Raw genomic sequence first — 15205 nt, forward strand, 5'->3', positions numbered from 1 at the left:
TCTTGGAGCTCGCTTCTGTTGGCCATGGCATTGAGGCGGGCTTCCAATTCTTCCATTTTAGCAAATTGGAGATTTTGCTCGTTCTCAGTCTCTCTTCCTTCATCAGAGGAAGATTCCAGGTTGTGGGCTTCTTGGTCAGAAGCCGTGTTATCAACCACTTTTCCCTTCCCTTTGCTTGTGTGGGGTCGGGACGAAGACGTCTTTCCTCTCCGGGAGAGTTCTTGCCTAGGTGGCGAATCTGTCTTCTGAGATTTAGCCTTGTCTGCGACGAGTTGAGTCAACAGGTCTAGGAGTTCATTGAGGGTCTTCTGCTGTGATTTGAGCATGGCGTCTTGCTCCGCAACCCTCTTTGAAAGATCTTCAGAATGTTCTGCCATGTGGGTGAAGCTCTCATGCCCAATGAAAGAGCTTGATGATTGAGACTCCGTAATGGCTGAGTGTTCATCATCGGAATTAGTTCCTTGGGCTAACCTCCGATAGTTGATAGGGGGAATTGTTCCTGTTCGCGTCCGAGTGCGTTGGTAGACTCCTTCAAACTCGTTAGCGATTTCTCTGACGGTCGGTGAACGACTTGTCTCAGAGTCATTGGAACTAGGAGCTGAGACTTTTCCTCTGCCGATCACATTGATAGTGACCCCAAGATATTCGGTCTTTGGAGACTTCTTCATGTGAGAATGTCGTCGTTGGTTGGGCAAAGCAACGTTCGTAAATTGGTCGAACACCAACAGTTTGGCCGCATATGAGCAGCATTGACATCCCGAGAGGACCGTAGGAATCAGCCGTTCACATTGGAATGAACGAATGATTTGTTGCATCGGTCTTTCTCTCGATATGAACTCACTCAAATCTATTGTGAAGATTCGAGGAGAATTGCTCACTGATCGTGAGGTTTGAATTGGAACCCCCAGTCCATGATTGGACAGGACTGGCTCTTGGTGAACATGGATCTGGTTGAGATGCCTTGAATCCATGGACTTTTGACATCCGCCCCTCAATCTAGTCGCGCTACGCAGAGTATTCGGGGGTCTCGCTGCCCGGTCAGCGAGCCGGGGGTCCAGGGGGCGGCGCCATATTGAATTTCTTCACCCGAACGCATGCCTGAGCTCCAGGTGTTGCTGGTGAAACGCAGATTTGAGAGTTGCGTTTATTTTGTGGAACGCACCCCTGAGGGTTGCGTTCATTTTGTGGAATGCGCCCCTGAGGGTTGCGCTCAGTCTTCTTCACACAGAGCCTATGTTTGGGCTCATAGACGCGAGACTTGCATTCTGAAACAGAAACGCAGAGCGCATGGTTGCGTTTAGGCTTACGAACGCGAGGCTCGCGTTGGTTGGAGGATCGATTTTCTCGAAGTTGTACTTGTCGTCGAGATCTTCTTCTTCGTCGAGCGGCGTTCTTGTTGGCCTGTTTTAAGGTCTCTGCAGCGATGTCGTCGACAGAGTTGGTCGCTGTTATGGGCCTTTCGTGACCCGAGAAACGTCGCTTTGGCATGAACGCAGAGCCTTCAACTCGGTGGACGAGTTTGGCCGAAGCTGAGCCCACTCCTTCGGAGGAGGGGCTGTTCGAGCATTCTTGGTTGAAGGAGAAGGCTTCCTTCGGCATAGGAGCAACAATTGGAGCTTTAGTCTCCTTGGAGACTTTGTGGATCTTGCGTATAGCCTTGGGGCTAAGGGATCCGGATGAGAGAGCCTCCTCAAACTTGGCTTGATCAAACTCAACCATGAGAGTTTCGACGGTTGTTCCAGTGAGATGAACGTCGGATTGCGCCACCACTTCTTCGTCAGAGAAGCTTGTCCCCAGCAGAGTCACCATCTTTTGTTTGGTGGAAAATTTTGTAACAAGAAAATAAGAAAGGAATTGTACTTGATTTTATTCTCTCTAACTGCATAGAAAAAGAATGATTACAATTCTCTCAACTCTCGATTACAATTTGAATTCCTGGTTACAAAAGAGAAGAGAATGATCTGGATTCTCCCCTTTGTTTAATTCTGGGTTCTTCACGGTGGCGATGAGATGCCTCCCTCGAATGCTCGCGTCGAGTTTGCTTCTCGTTGACGATCCGATGTCTTGTTTCACTGGAACGTGGTCTTCTCCTCACGATTTGACGTTGTGGAGAACTCTGAACGAGTTTAAAACTCTATGAAAGAGTTGATTTAACCGAAAGTCGGTTATAAGCCAAGGATGAAGAAGATCTTGTTGCCGATCTCCAAAGCTCCAACCGAAGGATGAAGGATCCTCTTTTCGCTGCCAAGTAGTCCCAACAGACCGCACCCGAAAGATCCAGCCCTGATCTGATTATCCAAAATCCGATCTTTAACTCTGTTGAGTTTTTCGTTATTTATAGGGGATTAAGGGGTGTAACCACCTCCTTAATTCGCTCCTAAGTGGGGCTAATGGGATGTAACCGCCCCTTAAATCACTCCTGAGTGGAGTTGTGATCCCCTCAGATCGTGGGAAACGGTTTTGGAACCGTTCAGCTCGTGTTTGAACGAGTCAAACGCAGGCCCGCGTTCTGACGTGAATTCTGCATTCAAACGCAGTGTCTGGAAGCTTGAACGCATCGTCTGGAAGCTCGAACGCATCGTCTGGAAGCTCGAACGCATCGTCTGGAAGCTCGGACGTAGCAATTAGAAGCTACGTTTGCAGCGTTGGAATCTACGTCTGAGCTGCGTTTGTAGCGATTTGGAAGCTGCGTCTGGCGGTGATTTGAGCTGCGTTTGGCGGCGATTTGAGCTGCGTTTGACAGCGATTTGAGCTGCGTCTGGGTTGCGTTTGCAGTGATTTGGAAGCTGCGTTTGAGCTGCGTTCATAGCTATGAACGCAGTGCGTCTTGATGCTGGTGTGCGGGGAGGACTTCCACGTCTTGATTTGAAGAGACCGTCGATTTGTAGTCTCTTTCTGTCGAAGCGTTGCAAAGATCGTCATTTTGTAATCTTTGCTTTAGCTCTCTGATATATGAGAGTCGTCAGATTGTAACTCCCGATATTGATTATGAAGGCTGTTTGATCAGAGCTTCCATCAGTTGTCGTGAAGGTCATCAGATTGTAACCTTTAGCAATCTACGTGAAAGTCTTCAAATTGTAACCTTCTGGAAGTCGTCAGATTGTAACTTCCATCATCGGTGTTTTGATGGGGATCAGCTATCTATTGTGATTTTTAGACAGCCTACAGGGTTCCTGATATTAGTCTTCATTATAGCCTCCGTAGCTACTTCATTCGAGGTGCTCTAGTGGAGAATGAGTTATACGGTCGAATAGAGCGGGTCTGGACCGCATATCTTAAGCTCCTTGGGGAGGTTACTTCTCTGAGGGCTGGCTGAGGGGACGACTCGGAGCGGACTGTGGAGACGTCAGCCCCAAGTTATCCCGAGGTTGACAAGCTCAAACGGGAGCTACAAGAGGGCCAAGGGAAGGCCAGGAGGATGGAGGAGGCTCTTCGGGAGAGGGACCACGTAGTGATGCTGTAGGCACTAAATAATGTCAAGAGATAAAGGAGGGGCGAAGCTCACTACTGGTATGATGAGGGTCATCATAATGACGAGCCTCGTCTCAGTCGATAAAGCTCATCTTAGCCAAGGCGAGACTCGTAACACCTAATCACTCAGAAGATGAAGCTCATCAATGGAGACGAGGTTTGAAACTCGTCACTAAAGTCCATTCAAAAGATGAAGTTCGTCAGACGAAGGTCATCAAAGATGAACCTTGCCAAGTAGCACCTTACCCCTCAGAAGATGAAGCTTCTCATTGAAGATAAAGTTCACCAAGAAACGAAGCTTGTTATTAAAGGCGAAGCTCCTTCAGAAAACAAAGCTCGTCATTTAAGACGAAGCTTCTTCAGGAGATGAAATTCATTCAAGGTCGAGGCTCGCCATGCAGCAAGACTCGTCTCGTCAAATAAACCTCACCACCAGCGAGGCTCGTCTCATCAAGAAGAGCTCGACGCTAAAAGGCTAACGACCATAAAGACCCAGTCAGCCCACGTGGGCTAAATCTAAGGAGTCAGTTACGCTCCTGATCCTATAATCAACGTGTCAGTTACGCGCTAAAGGCCTATAAATAGCCATGAGTATATAGGAAAAGGCCAATGGGGAGCACACGTGGAGTAACACACTTAGAGAGCATTTAGAGAGCATTTAGAGAGCACCTAGACACACTCAAGCATTACCAGCAGCCAGAAGCAGCGGCTCAAGCACTCAACAGAGGCTGTTTTCTCCTGAAATTGAAGCAATCTTGCTCTGATCATCAACGAGATGTAAGCTCGACACTGTAGGCATCGAAAATTGCCTATAGGTCTCCACAAACGGTTCAGTGTTAAAGAGCAATGATGAACGTCACTATCTGATCCACATGAGTCTAATTGACGTCGACGAACGACTAAAGTGAATCGACGAGCTACGTGAGCGGATAGGATTTCGGAACAACGAAGACCCGGGCCAATCGAAAGCCCGGCACTATTCACAAAAAGGACAACGCCCTTTACACCTCGATCACTCTAAAGACAATCTAACCACCAGAGCGGATCGAACTCTTCGTCAAGCTTCCAACGCACCTGGAATCACTCAAATCCGAGTTCGGACGAGGAATCTACAGGGAAAACAATCGAATATACCTCAACGGAGTCTCGGGAGTTCCAAAACACCCCAAGGGGTGTCTCAGAAATTCCAAGACACCCCAGGGGTGTCTCGGAAATTCCGAGACACCCTAGGGTGTCTCGGAAATTTTCGAGACACCCTAGGGTGTCTCGGAAATTTCCGAGACACCCCAAGGGTGTCTCGAAAATTCCGAGACACCCTAGGGGTGTCTCGGATTTCTAGAGACACCCTAGGGTGTCTAGGCACCCTAGGAGCCCCCTATTGCCTATAAATAGCCCCCCTTGGGCATTATTTTCTGGATCTGGAATTTTGGAGAGAAAGAGGCGAAGCCCTGCTGCAGTGAAGAGTGATCGAGCACTTTAGGGGAATTCTTCATCAGATCCTCATCACCCGTGTGTTCGTTCCTTAGTATTAGCAATTGGCGTTAATACTAAGAAGAGCTAATATCTCGCTTTAGCCGAGATAGACGCTTCAAAGCTTCTAGATCTCTCGCGGATCGACGAAGCTCTGTCCGATTTTTCTGGATCAGAAGTTCCTAGATCCCCTCGCGGATTGACGAAGCTCTGTCCGATTGAACCGGACTAGATCTGATTGCCAGGTAGTCCACGGATATCAACGTCCCCGTCACAGGCCAAAGACCCACGCAAGCAAGAGACCGCAAAACAGGATCTTGTGTTTATTTTTGAAAAGTTGTAATTTTTATTCTTTGTTATTTGAATTCATTTGTAACGATTGAAGTTTAATGAAATCAATGATGAAGGCAACTTTTTCCGAAAACAGACACGAATATCAAGCAATGCATCTCATCTCCACACAGAAGCCATGTTAAATAAAGGAGAAGTCAAATCAACCTTGTCCTCTTCTGTACTTGAGAAAGAACGATTCTAAAGAGATTTTAACCAGACGATAGGATCTCATCTCATAACTAAAGTGGTTAAGGGGATCAATCATTTCGTCTTTTTCAGGACCCTACAGAAGATGGCAACTATAGTGGGAGATATCATTTTCTCAGAAGAAATGATCGTGGCGTAGTCTGACAAGATCGTCGTGGGAACTAATGTCGAAATTCTCATCATCGAGTTAGATTAATCTAAGTACGAGGAGCTCCTCTCCTCCTGTACTCCGAGTCCCACTAAAGCACGCAAGTGCCACAAAGTCTCTCGCGAGACTCTAGCCAAATCGGCTTCTGACAACTCAACATGAGTTCACCTCGTGGAGAAATCCTTACCTTTGACTGTCGAGGCTCTGAAAACGAGCCGTCAGGCTAAGCAATGGGTCACCAAGCAACCCAAACAAACTCCAATTGCTCCTGAATCCGTTGCTAATCTGCTATCAAAGAGGGCATGACGCCATCGACGCCAGTATCAGGATCGTCGTGAAGCCCGTGCCTTAGCTTCTTGAATGGCTTCCACTACAGGCTCAGAGAGGACATTGCCAAAGCTCACAAACGTGTAGAGGCTCATTCGGCTAAGGTGCGTCAAAATGACGAACCTCGCCCACAACGTGAATCTCATCATCGCTGCTCATACGTCCAAATACACCAAGACAACAAACCTCGTCTTCAACACGAGGCTCGTCTTCAACACCAGGCTCATCCAAGATACCAACTTTGTCGCCCAAGCCAGATTCGTCCTGCTGTCGAGGCTGGTAAAACCGAAGTGCACCCAGATGACGAACCTCATCTTCAATACGAGGCTAATCAAAGACGACGAGTTCATCTCCCTCTCCAGATTCGTCTTGTTGTCGAGGCTAGCCAAACTAAGGCGCATCAAAATGACAAACCTCATCTCCAGCACAGAGCTCGCCCTATTACCGGGCCACCTTCAAATTGCCAAGTCGAGGCTTGATTAAGACGTCAAGCTCGTCCCCTGAACCAAGCTCACCCAAATGTCAATGCCCGCAAGAATGATGAGGCTCGCCCAAATGTCAAGCTCGTCCTATGAACCAAGCTCACCCAAATGTCAATGCCCGCAAGAATGATGTGGCTCGCCCAGCTGACGAACCTCATATCAACCATGATATGTTAGGTCTCGTTTTTTGATGATGATTTACAAACCCCATTATTGGTGCTAATTGCTTGCCAAGTGATATTGTACATGATATACTTTATCAAGAAATATAGTGTCATAATTGGAGGATGGATGGATTTTGTATCATAACAATGATATTCGTGGAGGTGGAGGCAAGTTGATAAAGAAGAGCTTACAAGTACAAAATTTACAAGAGGAGCTTCATCAACAAATTAGCAAATATCAAGACTCAAGACTTGTATATATATATATATATATATATATATATATATGTGAGTGATATTTGTATTTTTATTTTCTCTCTAGGTCATAATGTAGGCAAAAAATTAAGTAGATAACATTTGAAACATTTGGGGTTAATACACACATTTCCAAATGTCGTATTTTTGACCGTTTTACAAATTGATAAGTTTTCACAATTAGGAAATAATATTTAAAATTTTTTTTTCTAACGTGCTTATTTTTATCAGAATAATTATTTTCCCAAAATTCATAATTTTTAGAATTTATTTGCTATTTTTAAAGCATCTTTGAAAATTAAATTTACTATTCATAACTGGGCTATGCATGGTTATCAGTCAATTAACACTGTTCATCAGTCGACTGATGAAGTGCTCCGGAATTAGCGAATTGCTGATAGTTTTTGCTCAGTTAACTAACTCTCATCAGTCGATTAATGGTCTCATCAGTCAACCGATGATGTTTGAGCGATAGCCAATGGTCAGCTCATCAGTCGACTGAACAATGCATCAGTCGACTGACGGTACTGTAACGGCTAGTTGCTATTTTTGCTAATTTTGTAGGATTTGGTGATTTGTTTTGGATTTGGGGTACTGTTTTGAGTTCCTATATATATCCTACACCCCTCATCACTTCAGTAACTAAGCAAGCAAAGAAAAATTTTTGAGTTATGTTTTTGTGTGTTTTTGAGCTCAAACTTTCATCTCACTCAATTTCGGTTTCTCACTTTCAAATCCCACAACCCCTAAGCTTCAATTGTCATCTCTTAATCCTTGTTATAGGATCATTGTAAGAGAGATTATTCATCATATTGTATTGTGTGGAGAGATTGATCTCGAGGAGATCATTGTGTGGAGAGATTGATCTCGAGGAGATCATTGTATGGAGAATTTGATCTCGGGGAGATCATTGTGAAGAAGTTATGTCTTCCAAACCGGGTTTGTGTAGTGGATTACTATCGGGAGAGGTGGTCAGGAATGTAGGTCATGAGGACCGAACCTCATGAACACATTAGCATGTCAATTTGGCTAACTATTCTCTAACTCTCTCTTATTTATTGCCATATTTACAAATTGTGTCTTGTGTTGCATTGAATTTTATTAATTGCAAATTTATTGTTTGATTACCCTATTCCACCCCCCCCTCTAGGGCAATTTCATGAGGCTCGTCCTACTACTAGGTCGCCTTCAAATTATCAAGTCGAGGTTCAACTAAAATAGCAAGTGAATCTCTCGAGCCAGGTTCGCGCAAATGTTGATGCTCGCATAAATGACGAACCTCGACCTTCTAACCAACCTCATCTCAAACATGAGAATGATGAGATACGTCCAACCCAGGCTCGCCAATCTCTAGTACTTAGAGATTCTTGAGCATGCATAAGCAAGCTACCTGAGTTAACGAGGGGGGGTGGTCCTGTTACTGATCTTCGTAATTACCTGATTTGCAAATGCAATATGAGCCAGATAAAATCTTGTTGCAACTGTGAAAGGCTCATCTCCATGGTATTTGCTAAATGCTAGTGTGGGGGCCCATCGCCGAGGTCCTCTATATTTGAACGATTGTCGAAACTACCGGAAGCCCTGTCATCCAGAAGAAAACGCTTTCGTCCCAGGAGACGAACTCCTAAAAATGAACCTGCTAGAGTTAGAGTCAATATGGTTAGCAGTGGCAAAGGCAAATGTCTAGCAGACTCTTCTAACTCCTCTGATCTCGAGTTCTCTCCGGGGCTGAGGGGGGTGCTAATTGAAGAGGAGGGTGTCTTTCGACAAACCCGTACTCGTACTGGCTCAGTGACTCCGTTGGATTACTGGCATTTAGCGAACATCTCTGATGATGCCGAAGAGGAGCCTGACAACTCAGCTATTGCCACTTCCTAAGCATCTAGCATCGATCAAAGCAAACAAGCGAATGCTCATATGACCAAGAATGCAGAGGACTTGGAGAAAAGGCTAGAAGAACAACAAGCTATTCTTCTCCAACAACAAGAAACTATCAAGCTCATGAGGGAGACGATAGAAAAACTCCTCAAGAAAAGGGAGAAGAAGAAAAAGAAAAGTGTCGGTGAACTTTCAGGATCAAGATATCAGTGACCTTCACCTAAAGATGGGGAATCTAGTCCCCGAAACCGAGAGGACGCCGATACAGGGGATGATGATGAAGAAATTCTAAGAGTTTATTATGAATCATCAGAAGCCAAATCCAACCCTCATAAGAAAGAGTGAGATTAGAAGTTGGATAACTTCTAGAAGCAACTAGATGCATTGAAGCTTCAGGGAAACTTCAAGGAATTGGGGGTGACTAGACCATACCCCACCGAATGGGATGTCGTTCCCTATCCTCCAAAGTTCAAGCCACTCAACCTTCTACAGTTTGATGGCAATGGCTCTCCTACCCAACATATCTACTACTTCCAGGCACAAACTGGACACATAGTAGGAAATGATCCTATTATAGTTTGACTATTCATCGATACCTTTAAGGGGGTTGCTTTTGAATGGTTTCGCAGATTGGAACCTGGGTCCATCAATTGTTAGAAAGATATGGAGAGGCTCTTCATGGTCAGATTCTTCAATGATGACACGAAGGTATCTATGACCACTCTGCTAGCTGAATAGCAGAAGAAGACAGAGTTCGTCAGTAACTTTGTTAAAAGATTCAAGAACCGATCATTACATTCTCGTGATCAGGTCTCAAAGGCCACTCTCATCAAGATATACTGGAACAATCTCTCCATCAACATACTATTCAAAATGGATGCTCTTGAAGCTTGCACATGGAAAGACTTGATCTGGCAAGGAGAACAAGTTAAAAACATGCTCAAAAGGTTAGATGCTAAAGATCCACGTGAATTTCGTCCTAGAAGATGGGGTAACCAAGGCAACTTTACCCCTCTGACACATTCAAAGGGGAATGATACTTTGACAGTGGAAACCACTTCCTCGCCCAAACCCTCTTTAAGGCAGAAGGGTAATTCTTCACATAACCACAATATGACTTCAAAGATGAATAGGTCATCCTAATTCCCAAGTCGAAGATCAAGCTCCCAGAATCGAAGCGACCTTAGGAGGCTTCAATGATAGATGGTCTTAATTACTGCATGTACCACAGGATGGTGCATCACCCGAAGGTGTGCTACATCCTAAAGGATAAAATCCAAGCTTTATTGGATGCAGGCGTCATGACCCTTCAATCTTGATTTGTACCAAGATATGTCGGACAAGACCTGGGAAGCCAATGTGGTCTCAAAAGAACAAGTATCGCAATTATTCTTCGACAGCACATCAAGAACAGACCCTAAATCTACAATTATCGTTGGAGTGGGGTTAGTCTTGGTTTCTCCGCAAAACCATGTATTACTTCGAGCTTTCTCTCTAACAGAGTCATGTTCTAACAACATAGTCGAGTATAATGCTTTGCTCATTGGTCTAGACCTAGCCAAGAATCTGGGGGTAAAGCACCTAGAAGCATATGGCGGCTCAAAGCTCATCATCAACCAGCTAAAAGGGGAGTTCGAAGTCAGACATGAAGATCTGGTCCCTTACCACGAATCGGCCATCACATTGGTTAATTCTTTTGAAGGTTTTTACATTGATTATGTGTCTCGCATCAAGAATCATATGTCGACGCCTTGGCGTCACTCGTAGCTACGCTAGCTATGTCCAAGAGAACTACTCAGCGAATCATTGTAGCCAGTAGACAACTTCTTCGACCGAAATATGCATTGCAAGTTAACACGGTCGATGAAAAACCCAGGGAGTTTGAACCCAGAGATTGGTGATTCACGATCATCGACTACATCTTATATGGTTTAGAGAATCCATCCGTAGACGAGCGCCAAGATTTTATTACGATTCCTTATTGCAAACCTTGTACAATAGATCGTACGACACATTGTTGCTTCATTGCTTGTTTAATAAAGAAGCAGAAGAAACCCTAAAAGAAGCCCATGATGGTATCTGTGGAGCTCACCAGCCAAGACCTAAACTATGGGACCGACTGTGTAGACATGGCTACTATTGGCCAAAGATGATCGGAGACATCGTTGCATATGCCCAATCGATATCACACATGCCAAATATATACCAACTACATGCATCAGCTGTCGGAGCATCTACATCCTTCGACACTTCATAGCCATTTAAAACATGGGGTATGGATATTATCAGCTAGATTTCCCTACCTTCTGTGAAAGGACATCGCTTCATCCTGACAATAACCGACTACTTTTCCAAATTGGTTGAAGCAATTCTATTAAGAGAAGTCAAAACAAGTGATGTGGTTTAGTTCATCAAACACCACATCATATACATGTATGGTGTCCCGAGATGCATCATCCATGATAACGAACCCCTAGTTTGTCAGCCAGGCCTTCACACGATTCTGTAACAAATTCAAAATCAGAAACTTATCATCAAAAACCTATAACCCTGCTGCGAATGGACAAGCAGAAGCTTTCAATAAGACCATCATCAAAATTTTCACTAAGTTGGTCTCTACAAGCAAATGAGACTAGAATGAGAAATTGGGTTAAAGCTTATGGACATATTGCACAACGGTTCGTATGTCAACAGGTGCTACCACTACTCCTTGGTATACGGATGTGAAGTTGTATTGCAATTGGAAGTCCAAATTCCATCCCTTCGGATAGCACTTGTGACCGATATGACAATGAAAGTCATCACCGACGTCTCGAAGAACTTGAAGCGCTAGACGAAAAGTGACTACAGGCTCAACAGCATATCGAGCTTTACCAGACTCGAATCTCTAAAGCATTTGACAAGAAAGTCAAACATAGCATTTTCAAGGAAGGTGACCCAGTTCTCGCTGTCCGATGTCCAATGGTTCTGAACTCCAAAAATAAAGGCAAGTTCGAACCGAAATGGGAAGCATCATTTGTAGTAGAAACGGTCTACTCAAATGGAGCATATCGCCTAATCAATCAAGATGGCGAAAAGATCATGATGCCTATCATTGATAAATTTCTAAAGAAGTACTATCCATATGGTTCATATATACCGGCCGCCTCCCTATGAAGGTCTTCACGATTGACGAGGACTATTATGCTCATGCGGAAGGAAAAGAGATCATTTCAAATCTCAACAACACTATGGTTCAAACACCATGGATGCAACGATGATGCCTGACCTTAACAATATCGAGGAACACGACCTTTGGCATTGTTAATGCCATTAAAACTCTTTCAACTCCCTCGAGGTCAACCAAGGTAAAGATTTTATTCCTTGTCTTCCTCTAAACTTCCCACCAATCCTCTTCAACAGGATGGTAGGTTCACACAAAACTATCATGTTAATAATTACCTCTGATAGTTCAACCTCCTACTGGATTGTCCCATTAATCCTCTTCAATAGGATAGCGGGTCCATAACAAACTATCATGTTAATAATTACCTCTGATAGTCAACTCTTCAACCTCTATTGAAAATACTCTGTCAAGTAGTGCCCTACCATATGATTAGCCCCTACTTGTCACTCGATCAGGACAAGGATCTACCATGTGATGATTCACTATCTGATCTTTTCCGAACGTTCTATCTCCTTAGAGTGATCGGAGATAGTGACCTACCAAGTAATGTGCCTTTATTCCCGTCACAGTCGTTATACTCCCATGTCACTGAACGACTTGATTATTTCCACACCGTCTTCCTGCAAATAACGTTGTTCAAGATATTAGCCTACCATGTGATGTTCCTCTATTCCAATCATAGTCGCTATACTCCCATGTCACTGAATGACTTAATTATTTCCACACCGTCATTCCTACAAATGATGTTGTTCAAGATAGTGAACTACCAAGCAATGTGCCCTTATCTATCCCTTTATTTCCAAATAGTGACCTACCAAGCGATGAGTCACTATTAAAATATGAGATTGTTATGGTATTAATAATATCATCATACTCCTCCGGTCATTCCCGCAAATGATCAATTCTTGAAATAGGAAGTCTACCATGCGATGAGCCTCACTTTTAAATTTCCAGGTTAAGCTGTTACGCTAAACATCACAACCAAACTTGACAATGATTTAACCTTTGTAGCCATGCTCAACATTTAATCCAACACCTTGAATGGCTAAGGATAGAAGAGAAATATTAGCGTTAAGCCTAAGAGAAACTCCTCGACAACTTATCAAGCTAAGGGTAAAAACATGACTAGTCCAACTCAAACGGCAGTTGGTAAAGACACAATCAAGTCTGTTGATAGATGAAGGTTTGCTAAAAGTCTTAAGTCATGATTGTTAATTATAGTTGATGCAACAAGAATTGGGTTACATAATAGAAGATTGAGCTTAAAGGAATCGGGCGGTATTGTGAAGTTCTTCCGCAAGTTTGTCCAAGGACCTCCTGTACTTTGCTTCAGTTTCTTCCAACGCCTTCTTTCACAACTCATCATCAGAAGACATCACCATGTCACCCATAGTAGTCTCCAAATTCGTTGTTAGAGGCGGTCGCCTATATATAGGCGGGAAAACTGAATCAGTGGCCAAGATCCGCTCTATAGATATTGAGGTTCCAGCTGGCGGCCATTCATCGGGCCTAAAAAAGCATGATGATGAAGGTGTACAACATTGAATGCTGATAAGACCTGATTGTCAGACCCATGTGGGTCTGACGAAGCTCGCGTAAGAATGACAAGACTTAACAAATAGCTGAGCCTCATCTCAAAGCATTGAAGCTCACCTAGAAACGACAAACTTTGAACCATGAAGTTCACCCCGAAGCATCAAAGCTCGCCAGGAGGCCAAGCTCGCCAAGAAGCCAAGCTCGTCATGCAAACCAAGCTCATCATAGCCAAGAGAGTTTAAAGTATTCCAAACCTCATGAGACCTAATTTAGGACAAAAACTTTGAAGATGGTCTCGTAGGCACTAAAAAATGTCAAGAGACAAAGGAGGGTCAAAGCTCACTACAAGTATGGCAAGGGTCATCACAATGATGAGCCTCGTCTCAGTCGATAAAGCTCGTCTCAGCCAAGGCGAGACTTGTAACACCTCATCACTCAGAAGATGAAGCTCGTCATTAGATACAAGGTTCAAAACTCGTCATTGAAGCTCATTTAAAAGACAAAGTTTGTCAGACGAAGGTCATCAAAGACGAACCTCGCCAAGTAGCACCTCACCCATCAGAAGATGAAGCTTCTCATTGAAGATGAAGTTCACCCATTGAAGACAAAGTTTGCCCAGAAATAAAGCTCGTCATTGAAGGCGAAGCTCCTTTAGAAAATGAAGCTCGTCATTGAAGATGAAGCTCCTTCAGGGGACGAAGCTCCTTCAAAAGATAAAATTCATTCAAGGATGAGGCTCACCACATAGCAAGACTCGTCTCGTGGATGAACCTCTCCATGTAGTGAGGTTCGTCTCATCAGACGAACCTCACCACCCAGCAAGGCTCGTCTCATCAAGCGAAGCTCGACGCCAGAAGGCTAACGGCCATGAAGACCTAGTCAGCCCATGTGGGCTAAATCTAAGGAGTCAGGTACGCTCCTGATCCCATGATCAGCACATCAGTTACGTGCTAAAGCTAATAAATAGCCATGAGCAGCTAGGAAAAGGCCAACGGGGGGCACACGCGAAGGAACACACTTAGAGAGTGTTTAGAGAGCACCTAGATGCACTCAAGAATCACCAACAACCACAACTGGCGGCTCAAGCACTCAACAGAGGCTGTTTTCTCCTCAAATTGAAGCAATCTTGCTCTGATCATCAATAAGAAGTAAGCTTAACATGAGTATCGAGCAAGGCATCTCATCGCCACATAGAACCTACGTTAAACAAAGGAGAAGTCAAATCAACCTTCTCCTCTTTTGTACATGAGAAATAGCGATTGTAAAGAAATTTTTACTAGGTGATAGGATCTCGTCTCACAACTAAAGCAGTTAAGGAGGTCAATCATTTCGTCTTTTTTGGGACCTTACAAACACTGGCCAATATGGAGAATGAGGTGGTGGAGCATGCAAAGCGTTGACTCGATGAGGAGCATGCAACGCTCATCAAGCTTCAAGAAGAGGTCGCCCATCTCAAGTCTGAACCTATCGCCAAGAGATCATCAAGGGATATCGCCAAATCTTAACTAGGAAAATTGAAGTAGCAATAGCCTGCAAAGTTGTGTATGACTACCTGTCAGTGCAGCTTCCAGCCGAGATGAGAAACCTGTCCGATTGCTTTCACTATCCTCCTCTTGTAGCTAATTGCTTGGATGAGTTGAAGGAGGTAGAAAAGTTTGGAGGGCGACACGACCTCGATGAGGAAGAGGGGGAGTTGGACGGAGGGGGTGATTGCTCAACTCCACCACCAGCTGATCCTAGCAGTTCCCTGCCTCTGACTCCTTGTGGC

At 44.3% G+C, this 15205-nt stretch overlaps 1 protein-coding gene across 1 annotated transcript in view; it reads left to right on the forward strand.

Annotated features, from left to right (window-relative positions):
* The window catches only part of LOC109835573, a 10606-nt gene continuing 4175 nt past the window's right edge, over positions 8775-15205 (forward strand). Inside the window, exons 1-3 of the mRNA XM_020403542.1 lie at positions 8775-8915; positions 9393-9443; positions 9546-9825. Coding sequence (XP_020259131.1) covers positions 8775-8915; positions 9393-9443; positions 9546-9825 — 472 coding nt within the window. The remainder of the gene's footprint in view (positions 8916-9392; positions 9444-9545; positions 9826-15205) is intronic.

The sequence above is a fragment of the Asparagus officinalis genome, chromosome 1 (assembly GCF_001876935.1).
Source record: "Asparagus officinalis chromosome 1, Aspof.V1, whole genome shotgun sequence".
Classification (NCBI taxonomy): domain Eukaryota; kingdom Viridiplantae; phylum Streptophyta; class Magnoliopsida; order Asparagales; family Asparagaceae; genus Asparagus; species Asparagus officinalis.